The 14,819-nt window shown below is 36.3% G+C and overlaps 1 protein-coding gene across 7 annotated transcripts in view; it reads left to right on the top strand.

The window, feature by feature from the left end:
• Positions 1–14,819, top strand: part of LCLAT1 (lysocardiolipin acyltransferase 1) — a 214,305-nt gene that overhangs the window by 96,088 nt on the left and 103,398 nt on the right. For all 7 annotated transcript variants that reach the window (XM_049696339.1, XM_033425221.2, XM_033425218.2 and 4 more), the window contains 2 exons: positions 8,081–8,227; positions 14,244–14,360. In XM_049696339.1, the coding sequence (XP_049552296.1) occupies positions 8,081–8,227; positions 14,244–14,360 (264 nt within the window). The remainder of the gene's footprint in view (positions 1–8,080; positions 8,228–14,243; positions 14,361–14,819) is intronic.

Here is a 14,819-nt window from a genome sequence, read left to right as displayed (position 1 = left end):
TCTTTGCCTAAATTAATAAGTAGATTCTAAAAACTACCTAAAATCCATGTTTTTATAACAGGGCAATTTTAGGAGAAAGAAGTAAAAGAATTTGGGGGGAGCTTTAGGGTTTTCTGTCCACTTTGCATTTAGTAGAGAAGCACAAATAAAGTCAGTCTTAAAATGATCAATTTGAGCCAACTTTGAAAAGGGTGTTTTACAATAATAGTAAAAAAAAAATAGGAGAGATGGACCCAATGTACTTTATAGTTTGTTTTTCAACCTTAATTTCAAGAGATAACTTGATTCTAGCGCCTTCAGTTTTCCTTTCACTTGTGGCTAAATAAGTACCTATAAATTGTAATGATATTTTTAAAGAGAAAGGCAACATTGTAATACTGGGGAAAAATTGAATTAGCTGTTGTATTTATTATATATGTCATTGTTAAGGGAGTTTACGAAACCCAGTGTGGCCTTTTTTCCCTTGTTTATTCTTGTCCTTAAATCTTATGGGAATTATTTTCCTTATGCTTGAAGTCAGATATTTCTGTGAGTCATTGTGTAATGAATACCAGGCAGGGACATATCATGTAGCCAAGATTTAACATGTCCTTCCACAATAAAAATAATGTCCCAACTATATCTTAGAAATGTGGTTACTGATAATCTTCAACTATTACAATCAAATAAACGGCATAGTAAGTGAATCCCAAGTAAGAACACCTAGGTCTTTGATTTTAGAATGCAAAATAGCTGTTATTCATGTATTTTTAAATTAAACAGTAGTTTGCATTAACATTAGATGTTCTTAAATACCTTTTTATATGGAATAATTTTAGATGTATTGAATATTTGCAAAGACAGTACAGAAAATTTTCCTATTTTCACCCATCTTCCCCTGATGTTAACCTCTTACACAGCTGTGGAACATTTGTCAAAACAAAAGATTAACATGGGTACAATACTATTAACTGAACTACAGACTTTATTTAGATTTCACCAGTGTTTCCACTAATGTCCTTTTTCTGTTCTGGGATCCAATTGAGGATCTCTTTTTTTTTTTTTTTAAAGTCACCATGTCTCTGTAGTCTTCCTCCATTGTGTGGCAGTCTGTCTTTATTTTAGTGCTTTTGAAGAGAACTGGTCGGATATTTTGTAGAATGTCCCTCATTTTGAGTTTGTTTTGCATTTGCTTTTCATGACATTTTCTCATGATTAGTTTTGGGTTTTGGGAAAAAGCCCCACGGATATGAAGTGACTTTCTCATCTCATCAGGAGGGTTCATGATATCAACCTGGCTTATCATGAGTGATGTTAATTGTAATCATTTGGTTAAGGTGGTGTCTGCCAGGGTTCTGCACCACAAAGTTAATGTTTTCTCCTCTCTCTCTGTATTTTATTCAGTAGGGCTGGTTGTGGGCAGGGGGAATTAAGCTTCACCTCCTTGGAGTGGGGAGCATCTACATATTTTATTTGCAATTCTGTGAAGGTTTGTCCCTTCTCAGTCATTTAATTATGCCAATATGAACTTATCAATATTTATTTTATTCTTTGGGTTATAATCCAGTACTATTGTTATTTATTTTGTTGCTGAAGTTGTTCGAGCTTTGGCCATTGGGAGTTTTTGCAGGTTGGCTCTTAACGTCCTTTTGGGTCCCCATATTTCTTTTTTTCTTTTAATCATTTTCTTATTTTCTGGTGGTACAAGATTCTTGTATTTTTCCCTGCCCCAGCCCTAGGCTCAGCATTTTCCTAAGGAACCCTAGTTCCTTTGATTAAAGCAAGGTGTTAGAAACTACGATCTGGGCACTGACTGTGCTCTGTATAGTTTTCTATTACTGCTTGTACCATGAATGGAGTCACCTTAAACCACACATATTTATCATCTCACAGTTCTGGAGGTCAGAAGTCTGATGTGGGGCTCATTCGGCTAAAATCAAGGCATTTGCAGGACCAAATCCTTTCTGTTAGGCTCCTGTGGAGAGTCTGTTTCCTTGACATTTCCAGTTTCTATTGGTCACCCACATTCTTTGGCTCCTGCCTCCTTTCCTCCATCTTTAAGGCCAGCAAGAACCAGCTGAGTCCTCCTCACATAGCCTCACTCTGACACTGAGTCTTTCCCTGCCTCCATCTTCCACCTTTAAGGACCTTTATGATTACACTGGCCCCCCCAGGCTAATCCAGGATAATCTCCCTATTTTAAATTCAGCAGATTAGCAACCGTAATTCTTCTTTGCCATGTAAGGTATTCACACTTCTGGGAATTAGGATGTGGATATCTTTTGTGGGGGCATTATTCTGCCAACCACATGCTGGTGGCTACTGCCTCTCTCAGTGTATAGAGCTAGTAATATATGTAGCTTAGGAATCAGTTGTGCAACAGGAACAGATATCTCAGATGGCACTTCATCTGTAATACTGATTAAATGGTAAATCTCACATAGTATGAAAAACAGGTTTTTGGTTCCACCATAGGGTAAAACCCCGAAACTGTAATCATAACCAAGAAATTGCATCTTGCCAACCAAAAGCCATCAATAAATAGGTATTTCTTCAGTGTCAAGCAAGACTTTCTACTCTCTGCAGGTAGATATAATCATCTCTTTGTGGAGTCTAGTGAAATTTGCAGTAAGGGTGGTTTTATCCATTTTGTGGTTTTTCAAATTTGAAATTATATTTAGAATTGAGTTTCCTTTAGGATATTATTTAATTGTCTGCTCATATTTTATACTTTGATTTCTGTCTTGTATTTTCAGCACAAGCACATTTGAAACCTAATGATACAGGCATGTTCTAAAAGGATTATTACAGGAAAAAGTCATAGAATTGATTATCTGCCTCCTCTCAATGTTTTTAAAAGCCAGAGCCTCATGTAAGTTAATCATCTTAGACGAGGGATATAGAGAGCATTACCTAATTTCAAATGTGAGTTCAAAGAAGACAGAGCTTCCCTAACTTGGTGTAGCATTTTGCTAAATGCTGACATAGGTTGAAATTCTGAGAAATAGAACTTACTTGTTCTGGATTCATTTGTATAACCATTGTTATGCACAACCACACAGTCAGCAAACATAGTATTTGCTTATGATTGTTGTGATACGAGTTTATGTAAAATTTGCATCTGTTCATATTATCACTCATTTTCATTTAATAGAGGCCTATGGGTAACATTCCCTTGGTTGTATCCACACCCTCTATTCAGGATTGAAAATATGTTGAAGAGAACAGTTTGTTTTATCTCTTGCACATTGCTTTTTGTTTCTGGTATTGCATTCATAGTCCCAAAGTAAATACCGTAATGAATTAATAAGTACCTGGACAACAATGATGAATTAATCTATTTTTGAAGTTCAGTTTTTAGTACAATAGGTGAGTAGTATAGATATTTTTATGATTCTCTTAACTACAGTTGACCCTTGAACACAGGTTTGAACTGCATGGGTCCATTTACCTGTGGGTTTTTTTTGCAATAAACACGTACTACAGTACCATACAATTTGTGGTTGGTTGATTCGTGGATGCATAACCATGGATATGGAGGGGATGATTGTAAAGTTATAAGTGGATTTTAGGCTGTGCTTGGGGGTAGGCACCCCTAACCCCCATGTTGACCAGGGGTTAACTGTATATTCATCTACACTAAAATGAAAAAAGGATGAATAGATAAAGAAGATGTGGCACATATATACAATGGAATATTACTCAGCCATGAAAAGGAATGAAATTGGGTCATTTGTAGAGACGTGGATGGACCTAGAGACTGTCATACAGAGTGAAGTAAGGTCAGAAAGAGAAAAACGTATGTTGTGTATTAGCACATATATGTGGAATCTAGAAGAATGGTACAGATGAATCGGTTTGCAAGGCAGAAATAGAGACACAGATGTAGAGAACAAACATATGGACACGAAGGGGGGAAGTGGTGGTGGGGTGATGATGGGATGAATTGGGAGACTGGGATTGACATATATACACTAATATGTATAAAATGGATAACTAATAAGAACCTGCTGTATAAAAAATAAAATTAAACTTAAAAAAAACAAAAAAAGGAAAAAGAAAATGCTGAAAAGGGCTTACTTTTTATGGAGAAAGAATGCATGTTAAAAATACACTCAAGTAAATTGGTTGGGTTTTCCTTTTTCCTAGCCAACTCTAAAATTTGATAAAAGAAAATTTAAACCAAGGAAAACCAGGTTCTAAAATTATGGAATACCTCTGGACAATAGAGTATGCTTAGAGATTACTCCTTTCTGCTTTGAGAATGCAGTGCTGGTAACGTAAATGGGATTTTTGAAAGTAGATGGTGGTAACAGACCCATGCCAGCATCCACAGAATCTATTTTTATAAACCTGCCAGGCTCTCAGTACTTGTCTGAGAAATTCAGGTGATAGACAGAATGTCCTCCAATGGAAAAAGTATAAAACAGGCAAGTTATATAGACTAATTTCAAATGACAGGATCAGTTGCACTGTCATTTATCAGCCCATAGACTTATGAAATAAATGTCCTAAAACTGTATGAGGACCTCAAGAATGTTAAGAAAAATCTGGATATTGCTTTAAACGTGAATAACATGTGTACTGATGGCAATGAAATGAGAAGAAAAAGACTCACGAGGTCTTCCTGTGGTTTTTATGAGAGGGAGAAAACATTTAAGCTAAAGGGAGTAAAACAGATTCAAAAGCATTAGTGATGTATAATGTATAAATGGAACATGAAAAGGCAAAGCACAAAGGGGAAGAATCATCACATCTTCAGAGGAGAGGTCCAAGAGGCTGACTGATTTAGTCATTTTACTTCCCTTTCTGGGATTTCTGAAACATATACATAATATTTGAAAAGTTTTATGACACAGTCCTATGGGTTTTCCTACTGCTCCCTCCCCCCAAGGGAGCAACAGATATTCTCACTTGGAATGGAGAAATACACTCAACCTGTCAGTATTGTTCAGTCTAGAACATCCTTTACAAATATGAGGACAATGCAGAATTAACATTTGAGAAAAATACACAGCTTTAAAGAAAGTCTAGGAATAAACTCTCTGAGGAATAGACATTTCTCTGAGGAGAATTTATACTGTGTTTAACTGATACCCTTAGAGAGATTCAAGTATGTATTGCAAAGAGGCTGTTCAGTACAGTGGTTAAAAACATCGGCTTTGGAGCCAGACTGCCTGCATTTGAAACCTGATTTTACCACTTACTAGTTCTCTGAGTTCTCAGTGTGCCTTAGTTTCTTCATCCATAAGATAGGAATAATAATTTTACCTAGTTCATAAATTTGTCTTGATAACTAATTGAATTAATGAAAAATGCTTAGAACAGTACTAGGCACATAGTAACCATTCAATAAACATTTTTTAAAAATTACTCCTCTTTGTACTTGTCATAGCTTATTATAGTTTTTGCTATTTGTCCATAAAATTTGACAATTAAACAGTTGATTGCTGAAATAAACTCAATTAGTAGACTAGAAACAGCTAAAGATCAAATTAATGAGTTAGATGACTAAGCTAAAAGATTTTCCTTAAACACAGCATCAAATGAAGGGAGATAAAAAGTATGAGAGGACAAAACCAGAAGTTTTAACATCTATCTAAGAGAAGTTCTAAATAGAAAGTCTGAGAGAATGAAGAAGAGAAAAAGTAGTGTTTTCTTAAATAATGGAAGGAATATTCCCAAAGTTAAAGAGACTCATATTGGAAGAGTGTACCAACTGCTGAGCAGAATTAATGAAAAAGTTGCATACTGGTGAAGTCTCACAAAACCAAAGATAAAGAGAAAATAAAGCTTCCAGAGGGGAAAAAAATTATCTGCAGAAATCAGATTGATATCAGACTTCTATAAGAAGATTGTGGGAAAAACAGCTTTGAAATTCCGAGGGGAAACTGATTTAAAATCTCAAGTTCTGTTTTAAGCCAAGCTAGCCTCCAAAATTGAGAACAACCAAAAAAAAAACATTTCGTAAATGCAAAAACTCAAACATTTTTTTGAAACAAGTTCCTTAAGGAGGACTAACAGAAGGACATAGGATATAAGAAACAATGATAAGAAGAGAAGCCAACAGACTTAACCCGAGTCAAGTCTAAATAATTAAAATCGTTCTGTGAAGCATAAGGAATAGTAGTAGTAATAATAATAGCAATTTGGAGGAACTATTGGATGATTTCTACAAATCTTGGAAGAGGGACAAGAGGAAAAGCATAATTTTTTGTTTGGGGGAAGATTATTAACTCAAAGTTGATAGAATTATTTAAGTTTAAATGTTTGTAAAAATAGAAAGGTGAAAAAATTTTAAGCATGAGCTTTAAAATAATAAAATAGAGTTTATAATTTCCAAAACACTAGCGTAGGGCTGGGCAATTGTGAATGGGAACTTTTTTGGTTACATTTTTATGTTCCTTGATGCAATATCCTTGGTATTATTGTAACTTCTTAATCATAATGACAATAACTATTACTTATTGAATACTTTGTGCTAAATAATCTTAATTTATTTCTTACAACAACTCCTATCAGGTAAATACTGTTGCAGCATTATGCTTATTTTTACGTTTGGGGTCAATAAGGGACAAAGGCTTAAAGCTGAACAGCTGGTTTATGGTGGAACTATGATTCTAACCCAGGCAATTTCATTCCAGAGTTATACCACCTACAAACTGCACTGTGGATGTAGGTGTCCTCAGGTAAAAGAGGAGACATGTAAGAGGGGGCAGGTGCGGGATCAATTCCAGTACAGGTGGATATGACTGACAATAAATACAGTGGGTGAGCAGCAACTGGACACATTATCAGCAAGACCTATACTAACGTGTGGATTATTTGGGAATATGCTTATTTATATTTGTAGAATACAGTATTCTAGTTTGGACTTAATTCAAACCAAATAAAGTCCTACAGATTTTAAAATCATGATTTAATGATAATTTTATATATTCTTAGGGTACTACTCTATTTACTAAATGATAATAGCTATTATTTTAGTTGTGTTTTTAAGAAACTACCACTCATCCCCTCTAGCTGAACTAATAAAAGTATATTGTAAAGATACACATGACAATAAGGGAGATGGACTCTTCTGGGATATCCAAGAGGTGAACCCAAAGACTGGCCAGCCATTGTGGAAGGCTGTCTTTTGTTCTTGATCACAGTCAGCTTATGTGCCTCAAGAGCAGTTGTTTAGGTCTTCACTACAGTGTGCTACCTTTACTTTGCCTCAGGTGCTACTGTCTCTGTTATCTGCTTTTTTTGTCCATCCATTTGGTCTTATATATACCAGCTTGTTTTCTCCATGGTCCCAGGTAAAATTCCTGAGAGAGAACATTTGGCCAAGACAGTTACTGTGTATGGGCCAAGGGTTTCATGCTTCATGGACTATTGAATAGACTATTCATTGTCCGCCTTAAGTCAGATATTTACCACAGTAGTTCTAGTCATTTCTGGCCAGGGAGGGATGCCAGCTGGGAAAAATCTGGCTCGTCTAGAGCTGCCTCTTCAGTAGCAAGGTTGAATTCGCCTTAGAGAAAGGGAATGTGATCACAGCGTATGCTCTAATTAATGTGTTTAGTAGTCATTGCGTATTTTCTTTTTAAAATAACTCTAAAGAAGAGATTACATTGAAAACAGCAATTGGATTTAGAGATCGAGTAGTACAGAAAGGGAAATAGTAAAGACAATGCTCGTATACATGGCTTGAGAACAATCCCGTGCTTACTGCTTTGTAAGCCTGATAACACATAGTCATATATCTCTTGTAGGTAACTTGGTTAAAATATCTGTTTAAGTTAGGATTGTTAACTTTGGATGAGTTACTGATAGATATTAAGGAAGTTTTTCTCCTTGGTATTTTAATAGCTAGGTTTTGCTTGAAAAGAGGTTTTTGAGAATTTTGCAAATTCCAGAATTTAACAGACTCCTTTAAGAATATTCTCTGGTATATCTGTTATTTAATCCAAGATCAGTGCTGAATTTAAGGTATATCATGAGATGCTTATTATGAAAGTAAATAATTTATAGTAAAACTCTGAAATATTATATTCAGAAATATGTGGATATTGGTATTAAAATTATACATAAATACTTGTTAAATTGATTCTAGGTTGGGCCATGCAGGCTGCTGCCTATATCTTCATTCATAGGAAATGGAAGGATGATAAGAGCCATTTTGAAGACATGATTGATTATTTTTGTGATATCCATGAACCACTTCAACTCCTCATATTCCCAGAAGGGACTGATCTCACAGGTAAGGTACCCTTGGTTTGGATCACAGAATTTTAAAACATGAAGGAACTCCAAAATTAGCTATCTAGTCTAAACTTCTCAGTCCTCAGATGAAGCAACTGAATACCAACAAGATTATTGGCCCATCCCTGGGGTCACTCAGTTAGTCAGCAGCACATCAGAACCCAGAACTCCTGGTTTCCAGCCCATAGAGTTTATAATGGGCAACTCCAAGAGGTATTATTTATACTTGCCATCTTAGAGCTTTATATTTTAAGTCTTGGTATATACTTTAAATATCAGCCTTTTACTTTATATTGTTTGTATATAACCACAAAAAACCTCAAGTAGCCAAAACAATCTTGAGAGAGAAGAACAAAGCCTAGTTTTAAAATATCTATTCACTGTCCTCTTCCAAGATCCGTATTTATCCATTAGACCCTTTTTTTTCAACTTCTTTCTTATAAGAAAAGGATCTGGGCTTCCCTGGTGGTACAGTGGTTAAGAATCCGCCTGCCAATGCAGGGGACACAGGTTCAAGCCCTGGTCCGGGAAGATCCCACATGCTGCGGAGCAACTAAGCCTGTGGCGCCACAAGTACTGAGCCTGCGCTCTAGAGCCCACGAGCCACAACTGCTGAGCCCATGTGCCACAACTACTGAAGCCTGCACGCCTAGAGCCTGTGCTCCACAACAAGAGAAGCCACTGCAATGAGAAGCCCGTGCACCGCAATGAAGAGTAGCCCCTGCTCGCCGCAACTAGAGAAAGCCTGTGCGCAGCAACAAAGACCCAACACAGCCAAAAACAAATCAAGTAATTAATTTTTTTTAAAAAAGGATCTAATAGTAACCATTTTCACTTGTTGATTTAAGTTAGTACGTTGCCTTTTTCCTGTTTTTTGTTTTTTAATAATTTATTTATTTTACTTATTTTTGGCTGCGTTGGGTCTTCGTTGGTGTGCACAGGCCTTCTCTAGTTGTGGAGAGTGTGGGCCACTCTTCGTTGCGGCGCGCATGCTTATTGTGGTGGCTTCTCTTGTTGTGGAGCACGGGCTCCAGACTCACAGGCCTCAGTAGTTGTGGCACACGAGCTTAGTTGCTCTGCGGTATGTGGGATCCTCCTGGACCAGGGCTCGAACCCGTGTCTCCTGCATTGGCAGGCAGATTCTTAACCACTGCACCACCAGGGAAGCCCCTTTCCTGGTATTTTTAAAGCCTTATCTCTAATATAAGCTGGAAGGGCTTGCCCTTTTCCTAAAGAAAATTCAGCCATCGTTGAGTTGTAGAGGGGACACAGGAGAATATATCTAGGACTTCTCTATCTTCCCAGTTACCAAATTACACAGGCCAAGAATGCCAGTGGATCTCAAGGAATTCTTTTTTTTTTGCGGCACGCGGGCCTCTCACTGTTGTGGCCTCTCCCGTGGTGGAGCACAGGCTCCGGACGCGCAGGCTCAGCGGCCATGGCTCACGGGCCCAGCCGCTCCGCGGCATGTGGGATCCTCCCGGACCGGGGCACGAACCTGTGTCCCCTGCATCGGCAGGCGGACTCAACCACTGCGCCACCAGGGAAGCCCTCAAGGAATTCTTTAAAAGATTAAAAACAAAATGCAGTCTTTCATTCTTACTAAATCAGTGGTCTTCACATCTTTTTTGAACCACAGGTCATTTCTGCAGGTGAAGCCTTCTATTGCAGTCTAGGATTTCTAAGACGGAGAGAAGAACTGCTCTGGTTGATGAATATTGGTGGGGGAGGGAGTAAGCTACAACAGGAAGTAGTTTTATAGAATCCTTCAACTCAAAAGAGCAAAATTCAAAAGCTTTAGTACCCTGGTTACTTTAAGAAAAATACAGCAGAATTTGAGAAGGGCCCAGTGTATAAACGTCTGCTGTACAAGGGAAGACAGACTGAAGCAGGTTAGAACTGAAATCTAAAACTCACAGATAGTACGGAGAGATCCCTGTGAACTTGTCTTCTAAATCCTCAATACTAGATCGAGGCAGCTAAGAGCTACCAAGAAAGGCAACCCTTAGAACCTGAGAGGAGAACAAGTAAATGAACAATCTAATTCACTCTGTGGACATAGTAATTTATGGAACCCAGTACCCCAAAAAAGAGTGCAAGATGGAAAATACAAATTACACAACTACTTAAGTAGGTGAATGGGTGACTAAACTGTAATATGTTAATCGGGAAATTAAAGTATTTTGGGAAACATTTACCATTAATACCAAGGAAGAGATCTTTGACTAATGTATGACAGATTGGAACTGAGCTAAATGAAGCATGGCAATTTTTATATACTACTATTATGTACTAAATTATACTTACTGTATATGTTTGATTTTTGTAGTTAAAATTCTAATAGTAGTTGGGTCACAGAAGGTAATACTGAGTGTAATATTGGCTGCATATTGTTTAAGTTTGAAAATATATTGTAAGTTGTAAGTTGATTGATTCCCAGAACTGAACTATCATTAGGAAATTTCAATGGACAGACAGCCATATTTACATTTTTTAATCCTTGGAATGTATAATACTTAAATTTGAGTATTGAAATATCATCTGTGTTAGAGTATAGAAAGTCATTTACTGAAATGATAGATTTTGTGAATGCCAAAATGTACACTAAAGAGTGGCAACTGTGGAAGTTATTTAGTAATTAAAAGCTAATGGGATAAAAGCTCATGGGTTGCTGTTACTTTGGTACATCAGTATTAAAATGTTCATACATTAGACCTTCAGAGTTTATAAAGTAGATATTTAAAACTTTTCAGTCTGTATTTTCAAGTGTCTTTTTTAGGTGATGAACTTAACATCTAGATGAATATTTTCAGGGTCCAGAGTACTTATTATTACATAATGTAGTTGAATATTTTTAAAGTTAAAACAGTATTTACATTTTAAGGCCAACTTGCAAAAGCCAGACTATTTGCGAGATAGAGGAAATAAATAGACTGATCTTGAAGTTAAAAAAAAAAATTTTTTTTAAACAGTATTTTACAAATAGTTTTGAGTTGGGATATGATTTTTTTTTTTTAAGTAGGCTAGCAAAATACCTGTGGTTTGAAAATGTATCTGTTAACTCAAAGGTGTTTTTAGCTACCACAGTTAACTTTACAGTTGGGTTTTTAAGCCCAAAGAGAATGTTTTATGATCCTCTTTAAGTTGTGAATCCAACTTGTTTGCACATTTTCAAATTAGTACGTTTAAATTAACTTTATATTCTATTTTCATATATTATTGTTGTTTATAACTTTTTTTTTTGCTTATGCAAGTAATATATGTTATTTTGGGGAAATTTATAAACATAGAAGGGAGCACAAATATTACTCTAATCCCACTGCCCATAAAGAAGCACTATTCTAATTTTGTTCCATTGTTTTTGGGTCATTTGGTCACACGTGCATGTGCGCACACACACATACACGTATACATACACACATCCATAGGCATATATATGTGCACACATACACATAATTTTAAAATTGGAAAACCAGAACTACACTTTTCTTTGTACCTAATATTGTATTCTCTCACATCATTAGTCAAGGTTGTCCAGAAAAACAGAACCGTGTGTGTGTGTGTGTGTGTGTGTGTGTGTGTGTGTTCACATGTGTGTGTGGAGAGAGAGAGAGGGAGAGAAAAAGAGATAATGGGTGGGGGGTGGCAAATTTATTTTAAGGAAATTAAGGATTCTGGAGGGTGGCAAGTCAGAAATATACAGGGTATGTCAACAGGCTGTGACCCCAGGGAAGAGTTGCAGTTTGGGTCCAAAGGCAGTCTGCTGGCAGAATTCTTTTTTGCTTGAGGAGATTAGTCTTTTTCTCTTAAGACCTTCAACTTACTGGATGAGGCCCACCCACATTATGCAGGATAGTCTGCTTTACTCAAAGTCTACTGATTTAAATATTAATCTCATCAAAAAACACTTTCACAGAAACATCTAGAATAACGTTTGACCAATATCTGGGTACTTTGGCCTAGTCAGTTTGACACATAAAATTAACCATCACAGTTGGTATATTATGATTTCCTGTTTTGTTTTAAGAAAGGAAAGCTTTTCTAGGTTTTAATAATTATATAATATTACATGCAATTAAACACCCTTGTATGTAAAACTTATTCATTTAATAGATATATGAGTGCCTGGAGATTTATATACAAAAAAGTCTCTTCATGAGACTTTTCATGAAGCTTACTTTCTAATGAGGAAAAACAGATTAAAAACTAGTAATAAAAATATGTCTGGTATTCATAAATGCTGTACAGAAAAGCAAGATAAGGAGAGAGAGAGAGAGAGGAAGAGTAATAAAAGATGGGGACATAGGGTGCTGTTTTATATAAGGTGGTTTGAGGAGGCCCCTTAAGTTCTTATTTAAGGAGAGACTAAATGAACAAAGCAGAAAATCATGCAGATGTCTGGGTAGAAGGCATTCTGGGTAGAGGGAAGAACCATTGCACAGACTCTGAGGTGGGAATATGCCTGGCTGGTTTGAGAACATCCGAGCAGCCAGTAGTCTCACTGGAGTGGTAGGCGTGCTGGCATTGGAGTGTTACAGGGAGCAGGCTAACGAGATAGGAGGTTGTGGTGAGAAAGTAGGGTGCTAGTCTGTCAGTCCTAATAATCACAGTCTGGGGGTGGGTAGATAAAGTGGGGATGGAGGGGAAAATCTGCATCTCTGATCTGTGATTATTTCTTACTTCCCACATTGTGCCCCTGTGCCTTTTAGAACTACTTCCACCTGTATTCACATTCTACAACAGCTTTCAGTTTTGTCTTCAGATCCCCCAAGTCTGTGACCAACTGGAAGAGCAAACTGAAGAGTAGTTAACTACTCTTCTTTGTGGTGTCTCTGGGATTCCCAATCGCATGTAAGGTCCTGCCAGTTGTCTATAAAATACTGTTCTGTAGTCCCATGCCCAGAATATTCCCCTCAAGTGAATATGAGAGGAGCTTATTACTTTTCTTGTTTAGAGCTTTTACTTTTGACTTGCTGGAGATCTGTTTAATTTTCTGACGCAGTTTATAGGAGTGTTCTTTGAATATTTTAGTGTCGTGGAATCCATCTATAGTTTTTTGAGATTTTGAGGATTCTGTGGTCTTAAATTTACTCCTCGGAAAGTAGTATTTTTACATATAGGTTTTTTCCTGGTGACTTGGAATGGTCTATAAATTTCAGGATGCCGCTGAGGATTGCAGGTTCTAACGTCTGCTGTCATCAGAAGGTATTTCATGATCTCCCCCAGCAGCTAAGGCCAAATTTCTGAACACTTTACTTTTTCCAAATGTAATTGCTAAATAATGGGTTTGGTTCTTCTTGGAACTTATAAAGTTACCTCATGGAATGGAAAAAGAAGATTTTGCCAACGATTGGAACATATACTTGACTCAGTAACTATATTCAGCCAAACCACGTTCAGATGTTTGTACATGGTGTGCTGATCATGTGCCCATTCTGTCGTGGAGTGGTGTTGGTTAGTAATGTCAGTGTGCTCTGTGCCTGAGCAGCGCAGATATTTCACTTTGCACTGAAGCCCTAAATTATTGGGTTAAAAAAATGTTGACCTATTTGGCAAATTGTTAGTTATTTCTTCTGGATGTCTAGATCCTTATGTATTATTACTATTTTGGTTTTACTTTATTTCATCTTTATATTTTAGTATTTCAATTTTTATTATGTAATGACTATTTTATGAAAATTTTAGTTATTAGTATTTTATTTGTATTTCAGTTTTCATTGTATATTGACTATTTTATGAAATCTCTTAAAGAATTTTAAGGATTTGAATATGAATTTATAAACTGCTATAAAACATCTATTAATACCTTATTATAAAATTTCCGAAATTCCAATTAAGTAGGTAACTCTGGGATCTTTGTTAGGGATTTACTGAAGTATTTCTATCTTATCATTTGATTCAGTATATTAATTACAGAAACATTAACTGCCATTTTTATCAAAGAAATTCTGCACCATTTCCTTACCTCACTTATCTTTATTTTATGGCTTCTAATGGCCTATTGTTTTGTTTAGAAAATAGCACGGCTCGAAGTAATGAATTTGCTGAAAAGAATGGACTTCAGAAATATGAGTACGTCTTACATCCAAGGACTACAGGCTTTACTTTTGTAGTAGACCGTCTAAGAGAAGGTAAGCACCCATCTCAAAGTGTACTTTTTTATATAAGTGGAAGAAATTGCTAAACTTCACATATAACTCTGTTGAATTTACAAAGCACTTTTTCATACTTTATCTCAAGAAATGAGATACTGTATTCTTATGCTAACTTGACCCCATGCACTAAAATGTTTTATTATGTATTCTTTAGAAATATAAAAGAATCTTTGTCAAAAACAAAACATTTTTTCTCCTTTTTTGGAATAGACAGAAAATAATACATACAGTTAGACTATCATTCCATTTTTAAATGCTTCTCAAAGCAGCAAAACTGTCTTGAAAGTATCTTATCACTTATAATATAGTTATTCATAGCTTAAAAAATATTTTTACATTCATTATTCCACCCACTGCAACAAGTGATTCCGGTTGGTAGGAAGGCAAGTACTGCTACCTGTATTTTGTTGTTAAATAGAAGCGGCATCCAGGGTT

The sequence above is a fragment of the Orcinus orca genome, chromosome 13 (assembly GCF_937001465.1).
Source record: "Orcinus orca chromosome 13, mOrcOrc1.1, whole genome shotgun sequence".
NCBI lineage: Eukaryota > Metazoa > Chordata > Mammalia > Artiodactyla > Delphinidae > Orcinus > Orcinus orca.
Note: the sequence above shows the minus strand (reverse complement) of the source record. Positions and strands in the feature narration are given on the sequence as shown.